Source organism: Plasmodium sp. gorilla clade G2 (genome assembly GCF_900097015.1).
Source record: "Plasmodium sp. gorilla clade G2 genome assembly, chromosome: 3".
Taxonomy (NCBI): Eukaryota; Apicomplexa; class Aconoidasida; order Haemosporida; family Plasmodiidae; genus Plasmodium; species Plasmodium adleri (nom. inval.).
Window position 1 is genome coordinate 256225 of NC_041695.1, and position 16122 is coordinate 272346.

At 18.6% G+C, this 16122-nt stretch overlaps 2 protein-coding genes across 2 annotated transcripts; one reads left to right on the forward strand and one right to left on the reverse strand.

The window, feature by feature from the left end:
- Window positions 1-578: 578 nt before the first annotated feature.
- PADL01_0306700 (conserved Plasmodium protein, unknown function) lies at window positions 579-12198 on the reverse strand (the record flags this gene model as incomplete). The annotated part of the gene is made up of 3 exons (XM_028683570.1): window positions 579-7191; window positions 7374-11052; window positions 11271-12198. 3 exons carry the CDS (start codon window positions 12196-12198, stop codon window positions 579-581), a joined length of 11220 nt encoding a protein of 3739 aa, XP_028536486.1.
- A 1546-nt stretch (window positions 12199-13744) lies between these two features.
- On the forward strand, window positions 13745-15172 carry PADL01_0306800 (DNA polymerase epsilon subunit b, putative; the record flags this gene model as incomplete). Its single annotated transcript, XM_028683581.1, has 1 exon — window positions 13745-15172. One exon carries the CDS (start codon window positions 13745-13747, stop codon window positions 15170-15172), a length of 1428 nt encoding a protein of 475 aa, XP_028536487.1.
- Between the last annotated feature and the right edge of the window lie 950 nt (window positions 15173-16122).

Consider the following 16122-nt stretch of genomic DNA (forward strand, 5'->3'; position numbering starts at 1 on the left):
TGTGTGTGTTTGTGCGTGTTTTATGTATGCTTCTAATAATATATACATTGTGAAATACCAATAAAGGCATTAAAAATTAGAATTAATTAAATACCTTTGTTTGAATATTTTTATATAATGTGGCTATTTATGAAAAGGTTTATATAAAACAGCCATTTTTGAAAAAAAAAAAAAAAAAAAAAAAAAAAAAAAAAAAAAACGAAATAATTTACCTGAACTGTTCATGTTAAAATTACAAAACAGTATAAATTTTTATTTTATTTTTTTTATTTTTTTTTAATATTAAATCAAATCTATGATTATCTCACACATAAATATATTTGTGTATATATTTATTTATATTTATTTTTTTTATATTTTTTATTTTTTTTTTTTTTGATTTTCTTTTTTGTAATAGTAATAATTTCTTTAATCATTTAAAATATATTTATTTTTTAGATTTGTCATTTGAGAGATAGAATGACGTTTGGGTGTCATTTAAATTATAGATTATTTTGTGTATTATAAAAATAAATATTTATAAATTTGCTAAAGGTTTAACATGATCCACACATATATATATATATATATATATATTTTTATTTATTATATATTTTTTTTTTTGGTGTTTTTTTTTGGGAATACAAAATTTTGTCATACAAATTAATATATTTATGATAATTTTCGATATCCCTTTTTGTCCACTTATTGATAGGTGTGTTTATACTTTGATTTTTATTTGTAGAATTATTTTTGAATTTTTGTTTTAATTTTTGTATATGTATTGGTATATCACAATCAGTTAAGAATGATTGATAATTTTGTTCGTATGTTTTTCTTAGAGGTATAGAAAATAATTTATTTTCTTTAAAAAAGAATAATGCTAAGAATTTAATTGCACTTAATTGAATTGTTAATCCAGGATAAATTGGTCTATATTTTCCTAATTCATATAATGCATGACATAAAATTTCATATAAATATGTTTTTAAATATATTAATGTATTAAGATCATTTTTATTTTTCAATTGTTGTAGAATGATATCGAAAATATTTTGATTATTTAAATAATCATTATAATTATTTATAAAATGTTCCATTTTTTCTTTATTTTGAAATATATAATATTTATTATCATATTTAATACAATAATTTCTATCTCCTTTAATAAATTGTCCTTCATCATTTAATGAGACTAAACAAAATCCTTCATTTTCAATTGGTATAATATTATTATTATTATTATTATTATTATTAATAATACTATCAAGGTTCTTAATTTGTTCCAATTTTTTAAATGATGAATCATCTACATTTATATATTCAGTTGGATTTTTTTCAAAACTAATTACATCATCATATGTATTAACCAAATAAAATGAATTATTATGATATATAGTATAATTATCATATATATTACATTTTAATAGAATTTGTTTTTTTTTATATGTAACTAAACAATAATTGTTGAATTGTATTTCTTGTTCATAATTTTCTTTTTCATATATATTATAACCTTTAAAATATGCTGGTTTATTATTATATTTATATCTATTATATTTTTGATATGATTTTATTTTTTCTTCAATCTCGTTAGTAATTTTACATTTCAATTTCCATGAATTACTGTATTCAATATAAATTATATTCTTATATTTTGTTTTTTCAATTTCTTCTTCTATAATAGGTATAAATTGTAATAAATTATAATAGGAATCATCTTCATTTTTATTATTTGATAATATAAAAGATGTATTTGTAATTGTATTTGTATTTGTATTTGTAATTGTATTTATATTTGTATTTGTAATTGTATTTATATTTATATTTGTATTTGTATTTGTATTTATATTTATGTTTATATATTTTTTTTTTTTTTCATCATTAATCATATACATATTAGAACCATCATAATAATTATTTTTTATATTATTATGAATATGGTGATTTATTTTCATATCACTTAATATACATTTATCATTGTCTTTATTAATAATTTCATTATTATTCTTTTCATGATGTTTTATTATAAATATTAATTGAGGTATATATTTCTTGTTTTGGGTATATAAAAGAAAATATAATTGATTTTTATTATAAGGTATATTATATAATATACATCCATGTGATAAAACATCATATTGATTTAATCTAATAAGAAGTATTTGCATTAATATATTATCATTTATATTATTTGTTTGTATATATTTTTCATATTTTTTTATTTTATATCCAAATGATAATAAATGTTCTCTATTAATAACTACACATTTAATACTCATTTGTAATTCCTTATTTAAGTTTTCAATTTGTATATTTGAATATACAAAAATAAATGGTAAAACAAAAGAAGGATTTGGTTTTAACTGTTTTAAATAGAATGTTGGATTTTTTATAAATTCATTGATTTGTTCAGATGTTTTGAAATAAAATAAATAACGATTATATAAAATTAAAAACTCTGTATCTATATCTATAATATTATCTATATCAACAGGACTATAGAAATAAAAATTTGAGAATTTTATATAATTATTATCTCTTAAAAATTGAGCACACATTTTATCTATAACTCTCATATTTAATTGATGATATAAATTTTGTCTATATCTTAATATATCATTTAATCTTTTTTCTATAAACATTTGAATACTTTTATTATGATATTTTTCAATATTAATATACCAAATATTACTATATTTTTTAAGATATTCAACAATCCTTTTATTTTTTATGCAACACTTTTTTATATCATCTAATAATGTATCTTTTTCTATTTTTTCATTATTGTGTCTATTAGTTGTATCCATATTAGAACTTTTTATATAATCATCGTTATTCTTCATCACATAAGAATCATCATTAGTTTTTTTTCTTCCATCCTTTTTGAACGTCTCCTTTTGATTTGCATGTTCATTGATTTTTATTTCTTCAACATTGTTTACTTTTTTTATTCTTTCTAATAATTTTTTGGGAGATGTGCATCCCAGATGAATTATATATTCAGGTACCCTAAAAGAATATTTCAAAACTTTTTGAATATTATTCAATGGATAGTTTTTTAAGAATTTATATTTACTATTTAAAATAATTTTTTCATATTTTTTGCAGAATATTTTTTGTAGATGTTCAGGATTTATATTATCCTTATTATAAGCAAAGGAATTCTCGATGGAATCAGAGGATTCATTATATTCATTTGAATATATACTATCATCATCATCATTATCATCAAATGTGTTATATTTTATTTGACTTTTTATGTTTATATCATTATCATATGAATTAATTATATTTGTATCGTCTTCATCTTTTTTATTTGTCTTATATGTATTTATATATCCCTTTTCATGATTATTATTTTGTTTGTTCTTCAAATTATCATCTTGATCAATTGAATTTTTTTTTTTTCTTTCCTTTTTATTATCACCTTTAAATATGTAATCTTTTTGTTTATTCGTGTGATCCTTACTACATTTTCTTTGTTTATATTTTTTGATAACATATTTTAGTGAGTTGACATCTGTTATATTAAATATACTATGTTTTAATGTGTCATATTTTATAATACAATTTTGTAGATGCTCATGTAGGATATATCTGACTGTCAATATTTTTATAATATTTAAAAATAGATTCAAAGGTTTGATTATTTCAAATAATAAATCGTAAATAAGAAATTCATTCATCTCATTATTTTCTTGTTCATATATATTTATTTGATTAATATTATTTTCAAGATATATTATATCTTCTCTATATAGATAATATATTTTTTTGTTTTGTAGGAGAGTCTTTATAGGTATAGAATTAATTGAGAAATTTTTTATATCAATATTTGTTTTTTTTTTGTAATTATATTTATATATTTTAAATAAAAAGATATATTTTAATAAATAAATGAATACATATTTAATATATATAATACACTCTTTTTCTAGATTAATATATTTAAAAAAAAACTTACGAATCATATTTTTTTTGATATCTTTATTAAATTTATATGGAAGATCATATAAGAACAATATTCTTAAAGGTGGGATATGAAAATTATTTTGATAATATTTTATGTTCTTACTAAAAATAAAAGCATGATAAATATTTGATAGATAATATACTTTTTCTTCATAAACTAATTTTATATTATCTATACTTTTATATAACCAATTATGTTTTTTTAAAACATAAGGACAATATACATTGATATGTGAATTATTTAATTGTTTACAACATATAGGATTATTTAATATATCATTATAATTATAATATGAATGAACATATGGATTAATAATTTTTCTTATTTCATTAAAATAATAATAAATACTTTTTTTCTCATCTTCATCAAATGATATAATATTTACATCAAATTTTTTTTTTTTTTTTAAAAATCCTAATTTTTTTTTATAATTTTTTAATATATTCATATAATAAATATTATCATTATTTGAATCATAAGACACATATTGTTTGTATAAATAATATGTATCTTCTTCATTTCTTTTATCATCATTATGATAATAATAAGAAGAACCTGTAGTCAAATTCATATTTGTTACTCCTTTTTCTTTTTCATCACTATATCTATCCCTGTGACTATCATCATCTGAATTATCTTCATTTTCTTCGTCTTTATTTTTTTTTTTTTCTTTTTTTATAATATCAAAAGATATGACATGATCAATTGAAATATTTATACATTGTAAGTAAAAAAATATTTTGCTATTTAATGGCAACCCAGTGATGACATATCTTTGTCTGCTTTCTCGTTCTTCTGAATGATAACAGTCATCATTATTGTGATTATCATCACTGTTGTGGTTATCATCATTATTGTGATTATAATTCGTTTTATTATCATCATTATTAGTAAGATCTGTGGGGCATGTACTCTCATCTTTTTTAATCCTCAATAATATATTATCCCTCCTTTCAACAACGTTTAAATACTTTCGGTTTTCTCTTAAAAACATATCTTCTATCAAGACTAATAATAAATTTATATCCTTAGCCATGTCCTCAATATTATATATATTTGACAACTTGTCTAACACATTTTTAAAAGAAACATTTTTTATATTCTTCTGTTTAATAATTATTAAGTTATATAAAAATTTTATTTTCATAATGCTTGAAAAAAGAAATAATATATTTTTTTTTTGTTCGGATATATTTTTTTTTTTTTTCTTCTTTTTTTTTTTCATTTTTATTTTTTTTTCATTTTGACTTTCATATTGATCTATTAATATATCTTTTTTAAAAATGAGTTTATTATAATTCTGTTTAAGTTCTATAATAGATTTCATAATTTCTTTTATTATATATATATTAAATTGATGTATTTGATTCATTTGTATACATATATATCTAACAATAAAAAGAGGAGATATAGATTTCCCTTCAATAATACGATGTATTTCAAAAATGTATGCATCCTCTATTTGATGTTTGTCTTCATCGTCATCCTCATTATTATTATTATTATTATTATTATTATTTTTAATATTGTTTTTATTTTCTTCATTGTGTTTGTTTTGGTGTGATAAAAAAAAATACTGCTCGAAATATTTTTGTATATCTATATGTATCATTTTTTCATATGTTTCTAACAAATGAATTATTTTTTTTTGAATATCCATATTATGAAAATACATTACCACATTAAAACAAACAGATTCTTTAACTTTTTTGCTTGCATAAAATTTAGGATGTTTTAAAAATTCAATCATATAATCATAACTGTATAACATATATATTTTATTTTTATAAATAGCACAGAACTTTTTCTTCCCTTCTATAATTTTATTATCATTTATATAAGATACAGGACAATATTTATAAAATAAACTCCAATATCTATGATATAAATTAAAATTATTATTTCTTATTTCATATAAGTTATTTGGATTGATATGATTTTGCATCCTATTATATGGAGCACCAATATTATTATTATTATTATGTATATTATTATTATGTATATTATTTATATTATTTATGTAATTATTTTTTTCTTTCTTATTATTTTCTTTTATCTCATCACTATATTTATGATTCATAAAATTGTCATATGCCTTCCTTTTCTTTATATTTATCATCAATATTCCTTTTTTTGGTTTCCCTCTTTTATATTTATAAGGGAAGAAATTATTTTTTAAATAATAAGAGTAATTATTTTTTATCATATTAATATAAAATAATTTATATAATCTACTACCCCCAACAATATCAATAGGTATCATTTCTATATTATATTTAGGTCTTAAATATTCTACAAGATTTTCAATATATTCTATATTATTCAAATGATCTTTTTCATCACTTTCTATATATTCTATTTTTGATTTCATGCTTCTATCTATCAATATATTGTCTATACATTCTTCTCCTTCTTCATTACTTTTTATATTCTCCTTTTCATCTTTTAATAAAACGCTTAAATGTTTTATTAACACTGACATATCCTTTTCATGTTGTATATCACCACAATATTTTTTTAAATTATTATAATAATTTTTATAATATATATCTGGAGTTGTGCATTTATAAATAAAATTTATTTCTTTATTCATTAAATGGTAATAAGATTCATCCACATGTTTATTCTTATCTTTAGTATTGGAGTTGTCATTGTTGTTTATTTGTTGGATGATACTTGTGTTTATATTATTTGAAACATTCTGAGTTTTTTCGTCACTTCTTTTATTGGAATGGTTATCATGTCGTTCGTCGTTGTTATGGTCATCACTTTTATCATCGTCATGTTCTTCTTCTTCTTCATCTTCTTCGTCATCCTCAACTTCTTCTTCATCTTCTTCGTCATCCTCAACTTCTTCTTCTTCATCTTCTTCATCTTCTTCGTCATCCTCATCTTCTTCTTCATCTTCTTCATCTTCTTCTTCATCTTCTTCATCTTCTTCTTCATCTTCTTCTTCTTCTTCATCTTCTTCTTCACCTTCATCTTCTTCGTCATAGTTATATTTCTCTTCACTGTCAATGCTCAAATAATATTCATCAGAACAGACACTCCGATTATCATTTTCTTCTTTATCTTCTTTTATAGTTTTATATTTTTTATCACTTTCAAAAAGATCCCCCTTTTTTTCTTCAACGTCTTCATTTATATTTTTGAATGACTCTATATGTATATCATTAAATTTTGAAAGTATGCGTTGATAAATATTTTGGATATTAAAATGTGTATCACTATGAAAGCTGATAAAATGAAAGATTGATGAACAAAAAAAAAGAAAAAATATGAATACATTTTTCACACTAAATAAAACATATATATAAATGCATACATATAAATACATATAAATACATACATATAAATAGATACATATAAATAGATACATACATATATATCAATTTATTTATATTTTATTTATGATTACTTGAAAATGTTGTGTCTTTTTAAGATGATACAAAATTTTGGGAACATCCCCTTAAAAGGATTTGACACTATTACTTTTTGATCATCCAATAAATATTCATTTATATTTACTTTCTTATTATCATTTACATTTTTTAAAAAATTTATATTTAAGAAATTTACATAATTAATATAATTGATTTTAGATAATCCTTTTAATTTATGAAGAAAATAATCTAGATGTTGTAAAAAATTATAATTATTAAAATATAATACATATCCATTATTTTTTGATATTATAGTATTAATATATTCTAACATTAAATCAATTAAAATTTTTGATGATATAGATTTTCCATCTTTTAAATTATCATTTATATATTTGCCTAGAGGTGATAAAAATTGTTTTTCTATATATATATTTTTATTTAATATTATTGAAGGTTCTATAATTTCTACTTTTAATTTTTTTATTAAAAATTCTATTCTTTCATTCATATTTGATATGATTAAGAAATTCTCTCTTTTGCTTTTTCTATTTATTTTTATAAAACTTCTCATTTTTTTTATATCATCTACAGGTAAATATTTTAATGTACCTTCATCACAACAATCTTTTCTATCCTCATTTATTTTTTTATTATATATATTAATCTTTTCTTCTTTATTAAAATCAAGACATACATCATTAGATTTGTCTACACAATTGAAATGTTTTATATTTTTTTTTTCTTTTGTATTTATCATATTGTTAGATTTATCGTTACTTTTTAATGCGTCATTAATTATATCTTTATTGTTTATCTTATCGATTTTATTATCCTCAGAATGAAATTCATTTTTTAAATTATATTGAATCTGTATATAATCTGAATCTTTCACATAATTTGAATCATTCACATAATTTGAATCATTCTCATAATTTGAATCATTCACATAATTTGAATCATTCACATAATTTGAATCATTCACATAATTTGAATCATTCACATAATTTGAATCATTCACATAATTATCATTCATCATATTACTTTTAATTTCCATATTATTTTCATTCATCATATTACTTTTATTTTCCATATTATTTTCATTCATCATATCCTCATCTCTCTTTTTATAAACTCCTTTGTTGTTCTCTTCATGTATTGATTCAATCTTCTTTTTATCACTTATATACTTTTTAATGTCATTTATTCCATTTATGTCTTTTTCTATTATATGATCAGAATATAACACGCTGTAAACTTCATTCTCATCATATAATATATTATTCTCTTCTTTATTCTCATCATATAATATATTATTCTCTTCTTTATTCTCATCATATAATATATTATTTTCTTCTTCATTCTTTTCATATAATATATTATTCTCTTCTTCATTCTTATCATATAATATATTATTTTCTTCTTCATTCTTTTCATATAATATATTATTTTCTTCTTCATTCTTTTCATACAATATATTATTTTCTTCTTCATTATCTTTATGATGTTTCTCTTCTCCCTTGTTATTCTTTTTTATATTGTCTAGTTGTAAAGACACAAGCTTTCCATCGGTTTTTAAAATTTCTTGTGTTTGATTTTTTTTTATATCCTTATTTAATATTTTATTCATTTCATAAAACATTTTATCAGCATCATTAAAGAAATGATCATTTGAATATTTTTTCTTTTTAATATCTAGATTTTCTATAAACTCCTTTTGTGTATCTATTTCATGAGGATCTAATTCTTTATTTGTTACTTCAATTTTATTATTAATTATATAATCATTTTCATAAAAATCTTCTAATATATATTTATCTATATTATCATCTTGTTGTTCTAAATTATTATCTGTCTCTTTATTTTTATTCTTATCTATTTTTAAAAGACTTTCTCTTTTAATTTTATTAATAAAAATATCTATATTTTCTTTATACATGTTATATGTGTTGTTCATATTTTTATTTAAGGAAATCATTAGTTCGTTTTTTTCTATCGATTCTTTATTTTCTTCAACTTGTATGATGTCATCAGTTGATTTAATGATTTCATTTTTAAGGATATTATTATCCTCTTCTATTTTTGATATATCACCCGTAAATTCGTGATCATTTATTTTTTTGATATGATTATCAAATATATTTTTTGTATTATCATCACATATATTATTTAAATTGTCATCAAATAATTTGTCCATCTTTTCAGATATTTCATTTTTCTTCTCCTTCAACAAATTATCTATCAACTGTTGACTTTTTTTTTCTCTCTTTTCTTTTTCTAGATTATCATTAAATAATATATCTTTTATTTTGAAGGTATCATTTACACTTTCACAACTTTTTCTTATTTTTTGTTTTAATATATTTATATCTTCTATGTCGTTATTTTTATTTTCTTCATTCATTTGCATGTCATTTATAATTAATTCTCCTAAAGAATTATATTTTTCATCTTTCTTAAATATATTATTTATACCTTTTAATTTCAATTCTTCTAGAGTCCTTTTTTCATTTTCTAGATAATTTTTGCTCTTAAGTATTTCCTTTGATTTGTTATGATTATCTTCATATTTTTTATTTTCATATTTTTTATCGTCATATTGTTTATCGTCATATTTTTTATCGTCATATTTTTTATCGTCATATTTTTTATCGTCATATTTTTTATCGTCATATATTTTATCGTCATTCACATCCTTTTGTAAATTTTCTTTCAAAACATTAATATATTCATCATCATCAGATCGATGAATATCTTTTTCTTTTAGATCTACTTTATTATTTTTATTGTTTGTTATTATTTCTAATTCTTTTTTTAAAGTACTATATTCATTTTCTTCTGTTGAATATAATTTTTTTATTACTTCTTTATCCTTTCTAGAAGTACCTTTAATATCTTTTGAGATTTCTTCTTCATTTAAGGTCCTCTTTTTTGTTATTTTATTGAACTCTTTTTTGTTCTTAATATCTTTATTATTATTACTTTGAAATTTATTAATCTTTATATTTGAATCCTCAACTAGTTCTTCATTATTATTATTATTATTATTATTATTGTTTTTTATTTTATCATATTTGTTTTTTATATCTTTTCTTTCTTGTAATTCTTTTTCTATATTTTCATAAGCATCTTCATTGAATTCTTCTCCTTCATTTAAACCTAGCATTAGATTCTTCCCTTCAGATGAGAATAACTCATACGATTTGTCTTCCTTCAAATTATTATCCACATTAATAATATTATCATTATTATTATTATCATCAATTATTTTACACTCCTTAGTAACATCATCAAAATTAATTCCATCAATTATTATTAAACTTTTTAATAAAGCATTCTCTTCTTTCTTATCATTTTTATTATTTTTATTATTTTCATCATTTTCAACATTTTTTTTCACACTTTTTTCTTTTTCTTTTTCTTTTTCTTTTTTTTTTTGTTTTTTTTTTTCCTCATTTGTCTCTACATGACTCACAATAGACAAAGAAGAAGCATCTGTGTTTCTTCTTTTGTTCTTTGCATCTGTTTCTTTAGTTTCTTTATTAATACCAGATGTATAAGTGTATCTTTTAGATATTAATGTATTTCCACTTATATTAGAATCTTGTAATTCTAAAAGTTTTTTTTTGTTTTTTCCTTTATACTTTTTATTATCTATAAGAATGGAGCTTTCTTTTCTCTTATCATGATATTCTATACCGTGAGGTATTCCATCTGTTATAAATAAAAAAATAAATAAATATATAAATATATATATATATATATATATATATATATATATATATATATATATATATCATTGTGATATATATCAACTAAGATGAATAATTATAACAACCATCTACTTGTTTAAATGTGTTCTCTTTTTATATTATGTCTGCACATATATATATAATTCTTATTTATTTATTTATTTATTTATTTGTTCTCACATTTGTTCTTGTCTTCATTTCCCATATGACATTTATTCTTATTTGTAGTTTCTTTTTTTTCATCAAGATATTCTAAAGGATTTATATCATTAACATCCATAAGTATAATATTTCTTTGCAGATAATTATTATTTTGTTTATTGTTTAATAGATTTTCAAAAAGATTTTTATCTATTAAAGAATTATTATCATCATCATTATCATCCATGTCATATAAAAATGAGTGTGTTAATTTATAATTCTCACTGAATCTTTTTATAAAATGTTTTTTTTTAAAATTATCGATTATCATAGAATTTCTTTTTAATGATTTCATATTTTTTAATGCATTTTTATTGTTTTCATTTATTATATCTTTTTGAATATTATATGTATCATTATAAAGAGATAGTTTTTTTTTTTCTTCAGCAGTTCTTTTAAAATTTATTCTTATCATTGGTTTCTTTTTTATTATTTGTCCATCTTTAGTTTTAATTTCTATAAATGTTATTCTATAAAATAAAGATTTTAAAAAATGAGCATAATCATAAGCATTTATTGTAGGTGTCCATATATCTGATAATTCAAAGAAAGCATTAAAAAAAGAAGAAAAATTTAAATATTTTTTTCCTTCAGAATCATTATTCCATTCATCATTTACAATTTTTATTATTTCTTTTATATCAAATTGAGGAATTAAAACTTTACATATTCTTAACATTATTTTAAAATATTCGACTTTACTAAATTTATCATCCATCTTTTTATTTAAAATATTCATCCAAATATTCTTTACACACTCTATAAAAACTTTATTCTTACGAATTTCTTCTCTTTCTTTTTTTAATTCAGCATTCTCAAATTTTATATCACCACCTTCAAAGTATTGTTTTAAACTACTCACATCTTTATCACCAGGAAATAAACTATCAGATTCTTTTTCTTTCATCTTATTAAAAAATATAAGAGTAGTGTAAAAGAAACGAATATTATCACATAATAAATGAATAAATATAAATAAATATATATATAAATATATATATATATATTATATGGATAATATCTATGATATAGTCCTTCCTATTTTTATATTCTCAAAATAAAAAACAGTATTAGACAAATGTTTGAAGAGTTATATTAATTAATATATATTAATACATAAATAAATATAAATATATAAATATATATATATTTATTTATTTACTTAATATTATGCAAGGGGAAGGGATATATGAACACATTTTATAAATTACTTTAAATATATAGTATATATATTATAATGCGTAGAATCAGAAAGATATATTTTTAAGACCTTTTTTTTTTTTTTTTTTTTTTTTTTTTTTATTTATTAAGAGAAATTTGTATTTTTATTTCAAAAAAGAAAAATATATATATATATATATATATGTTTTATTATAACATTACTCTTTATACACATTTTTATAATTTATAGTCTTAGCTTATCACCTTTAAAAAAAAAGAGAGAAACCCACACATATAACCTAATATAATACTTTATATTAATAATTATAATTTCTAATACAAAGACAAGAGAGAAAAAAGGAGATAAGAAGAATTGAATCATATTAATGCTTGATAATTTTTATTTTTTAATATATACTAGGATATTAATTTCTTTTTTTTTTTTTTTTTATACACATATTACATTTATAAAAATATATATATATATATATATATATATATATATATTTCCAAAAAAAACATCATAAATAAAATAAAAAATAAAAAATAAAAAAATATATGCCCACATATCAATGACTAAATAAAATTATATAAAAATATTTATTTAATATTTCTTGCATATCTTTTTTTTTTTTTTTACACAACAATAGGTATAATTAGTGATATATATAATATATATATATTATATATTTCTTATTTTTTTTTTTAAGAATAGTTTTTTAAACTTTAAGGGTTTATTTCATTGGTTAAAAAAAAAAAAAAAAAAAAAAAAAAAAAAACCCACACAAGTAACATAATATATATATATTATTTATTATATATATACTTTTATAATTTTCTGTGAATTAATAAAAAGATAAGCTTGGCATAATAATATGTTATTAATGTTGTTCATATATATATATATATATAATGATAATTTGTTTATAATTAATTTATATAATTATATTTTATATCTTTCATTTGATTTAACATATTAAATTATATTTGTACCTCAGGTATATATCAAAAAAAAAAAAAAAAAAAAAAAAAAAAAAAAAAAATATATATATATATAAATAATATGTATTGATTATAAATATTATTAAAGTATATAATATATATATATATATTTATTTATTTATATATTTATTTATCCACATATAGATACCAAAATATATAATAACATATTAACACACATATATATATATATATATATATATATATATATATATATATATATATATCTACTTTTTGGTTTAATTTTTTTATATTTACTTGTTCATTTTTGTGTTTCTCATTTCATCAAAGAAATGGACCCCAAAATAACAAACGAAGAAGTGGAAGAAATAATAAAACATATTAATGAGAATAAGAAGAATGAAGGAGAACACCAGGATAAAAAAATAAAGAAGAAACATTTTGTATATGAGAATTTATCAGAAAGGTTTATAATTACATGCCCTACATATACACAACAATTTAGTGATATATACAGTTTAAGAATAAAAATTATGAAAACGCTTTTAATGAAAACGATAGAAGATGTAGTAAAGAAAGAAGAAGGAAATGAAAAAAAACATAATATAAATAATATAAATGATATAAATGATATAAATAATGACACTATAAATAATAATAATAGTAATAGTAATAATTATCATGTTCTTCAATATTTAAAAGAAATTAAAGTAAATGAAAAATGTTATTGTATTGGAACAATTTTTAAAAAAATGGAATTACGTCCATCCATATTAAATGAATATCTAAGTGAAATAAACATAATTGATGATTCCATAAATTATACACATGATGAAGATGTATTATTTTTAGAAGATGAAACAGCTAGATTAAAATTAGAAGGAAATATAAACAGTGATTTTTATATAACAGGATTAACATTAATAGTTAAAGGTATTGGTATGAGTAATGGTTCATTATATGTAGAAGAAATTATATATTCTTATATACCTAAATTATCTATACCATCATGTATTAGTAATGATGATAAATATATTTTATTTGTATCTGGATTATATATTAATGAATTAAATAAAAGTATTAATAATATATCTTTATTAAGAAATTTTATTCTCAGATTACATGGTGATAAATATTTATCAGAAAATCTAATTAGATTAATTATTCTTGGGAATTCATTAAGTAATATTGATAATGATGAAAATGATATGAATACAATAGATGTTTTCTTATCTTCATTGTGTTGTTCTATACATATTGATTTAATGCCTGGAGATAAAGATCCTAGTGATGCAAATTTACCACAACAACCATTTCCTAATCTTTTTTTTAAAAAAACAAGAAATTTTAATTCTTTCCAATGTGTTACAAATCCATATTTATTTTCTATTGATAATATTAATATATGTTGTATGTCAGGAGAACCTGTTCATAATATTACTTCTTATTCAAAAAATAATAAAATGAATGCTCTCAAAATTATTGCTCAAAGTAGAATATTATCTCCCACATCTCCAGATACTTTAGGATGTTACCCATTTACTAAAAATGATCCTTTCTGCTTAAATGACGATCATACATATCCACATATATTTATTAATGGAAACTGTTCTAATTTAGAAGTACAATATATGAATAATGATAAAAAACAATTACCTCTATTAGTATGTCTTCCAAATTTTCACACCTCACCTAAAGCTTTCCTTATTAACCTCAAAAATTTAGAATACAAAATATTAACCTTTCAAGTTGACCAATAAAAAAAAAAAAATACACACACATATATATATATATATATATATATATATATATATATATATATATATTTATTTATTTTATTTTATTTTAAATTAGATAGACGTAATATCAAAAGTTTCTCTTATACATATATACATTTTATTTTCATATATTTTATAAATATTTTTTTCCGTGTAAAAAACAAAAAAAGTGGAGCACAGCACAGTTCCTTTTTTAAATGTCCATTTTGAATTATTAAATTTTTTTGAATGCAACATAAATAATATATATATATATATATATATATTATATATATAATATATGTTTTAAAAATAAAAAAATTAAATATTATTAATATATTCCCATTTTAGAATAATTCTTTATACCTTCAAAAAAGGCATATTGAAAAAAATTTTCAATAAAATATTTTATATATATAAAAAAATATTTTTTTTTAAGTTATTATCTTTTAATAATATTAATAAAATATGTCTTCATATATATATCATATCAATATTATGCATACAGTGTGTACCGATAAAATTATTCTGCATACAATATTTTTAGAACAAAAAAATAAAATATATATATATATATTATATATATATATATATATATATATATACTTTTATATTATGTTCTGACAAATCTTTAAAAATTGCACTCTTTTAAAAAAAATAAATAAATAATAATAATTATATTATATAATATATTCTAATATATTATATTTATATATATATATATTTTTTTTTTATGTGCATAATTTATATATATCTTCCCTCATACCTGATTTTGTTGTATTTTATTCCATATAATTTTTTTCTGTATACAATATACAAAAAAAAAAAAAAAAAAAAAATATAATATATAAAAAAATAAAGATAAAAATATATTTTTTTGTTAAATAAAAAAATATATATAATATAAATAAAATAAATTACATTTGTCCATTTTTATTAATGTTTATATATAT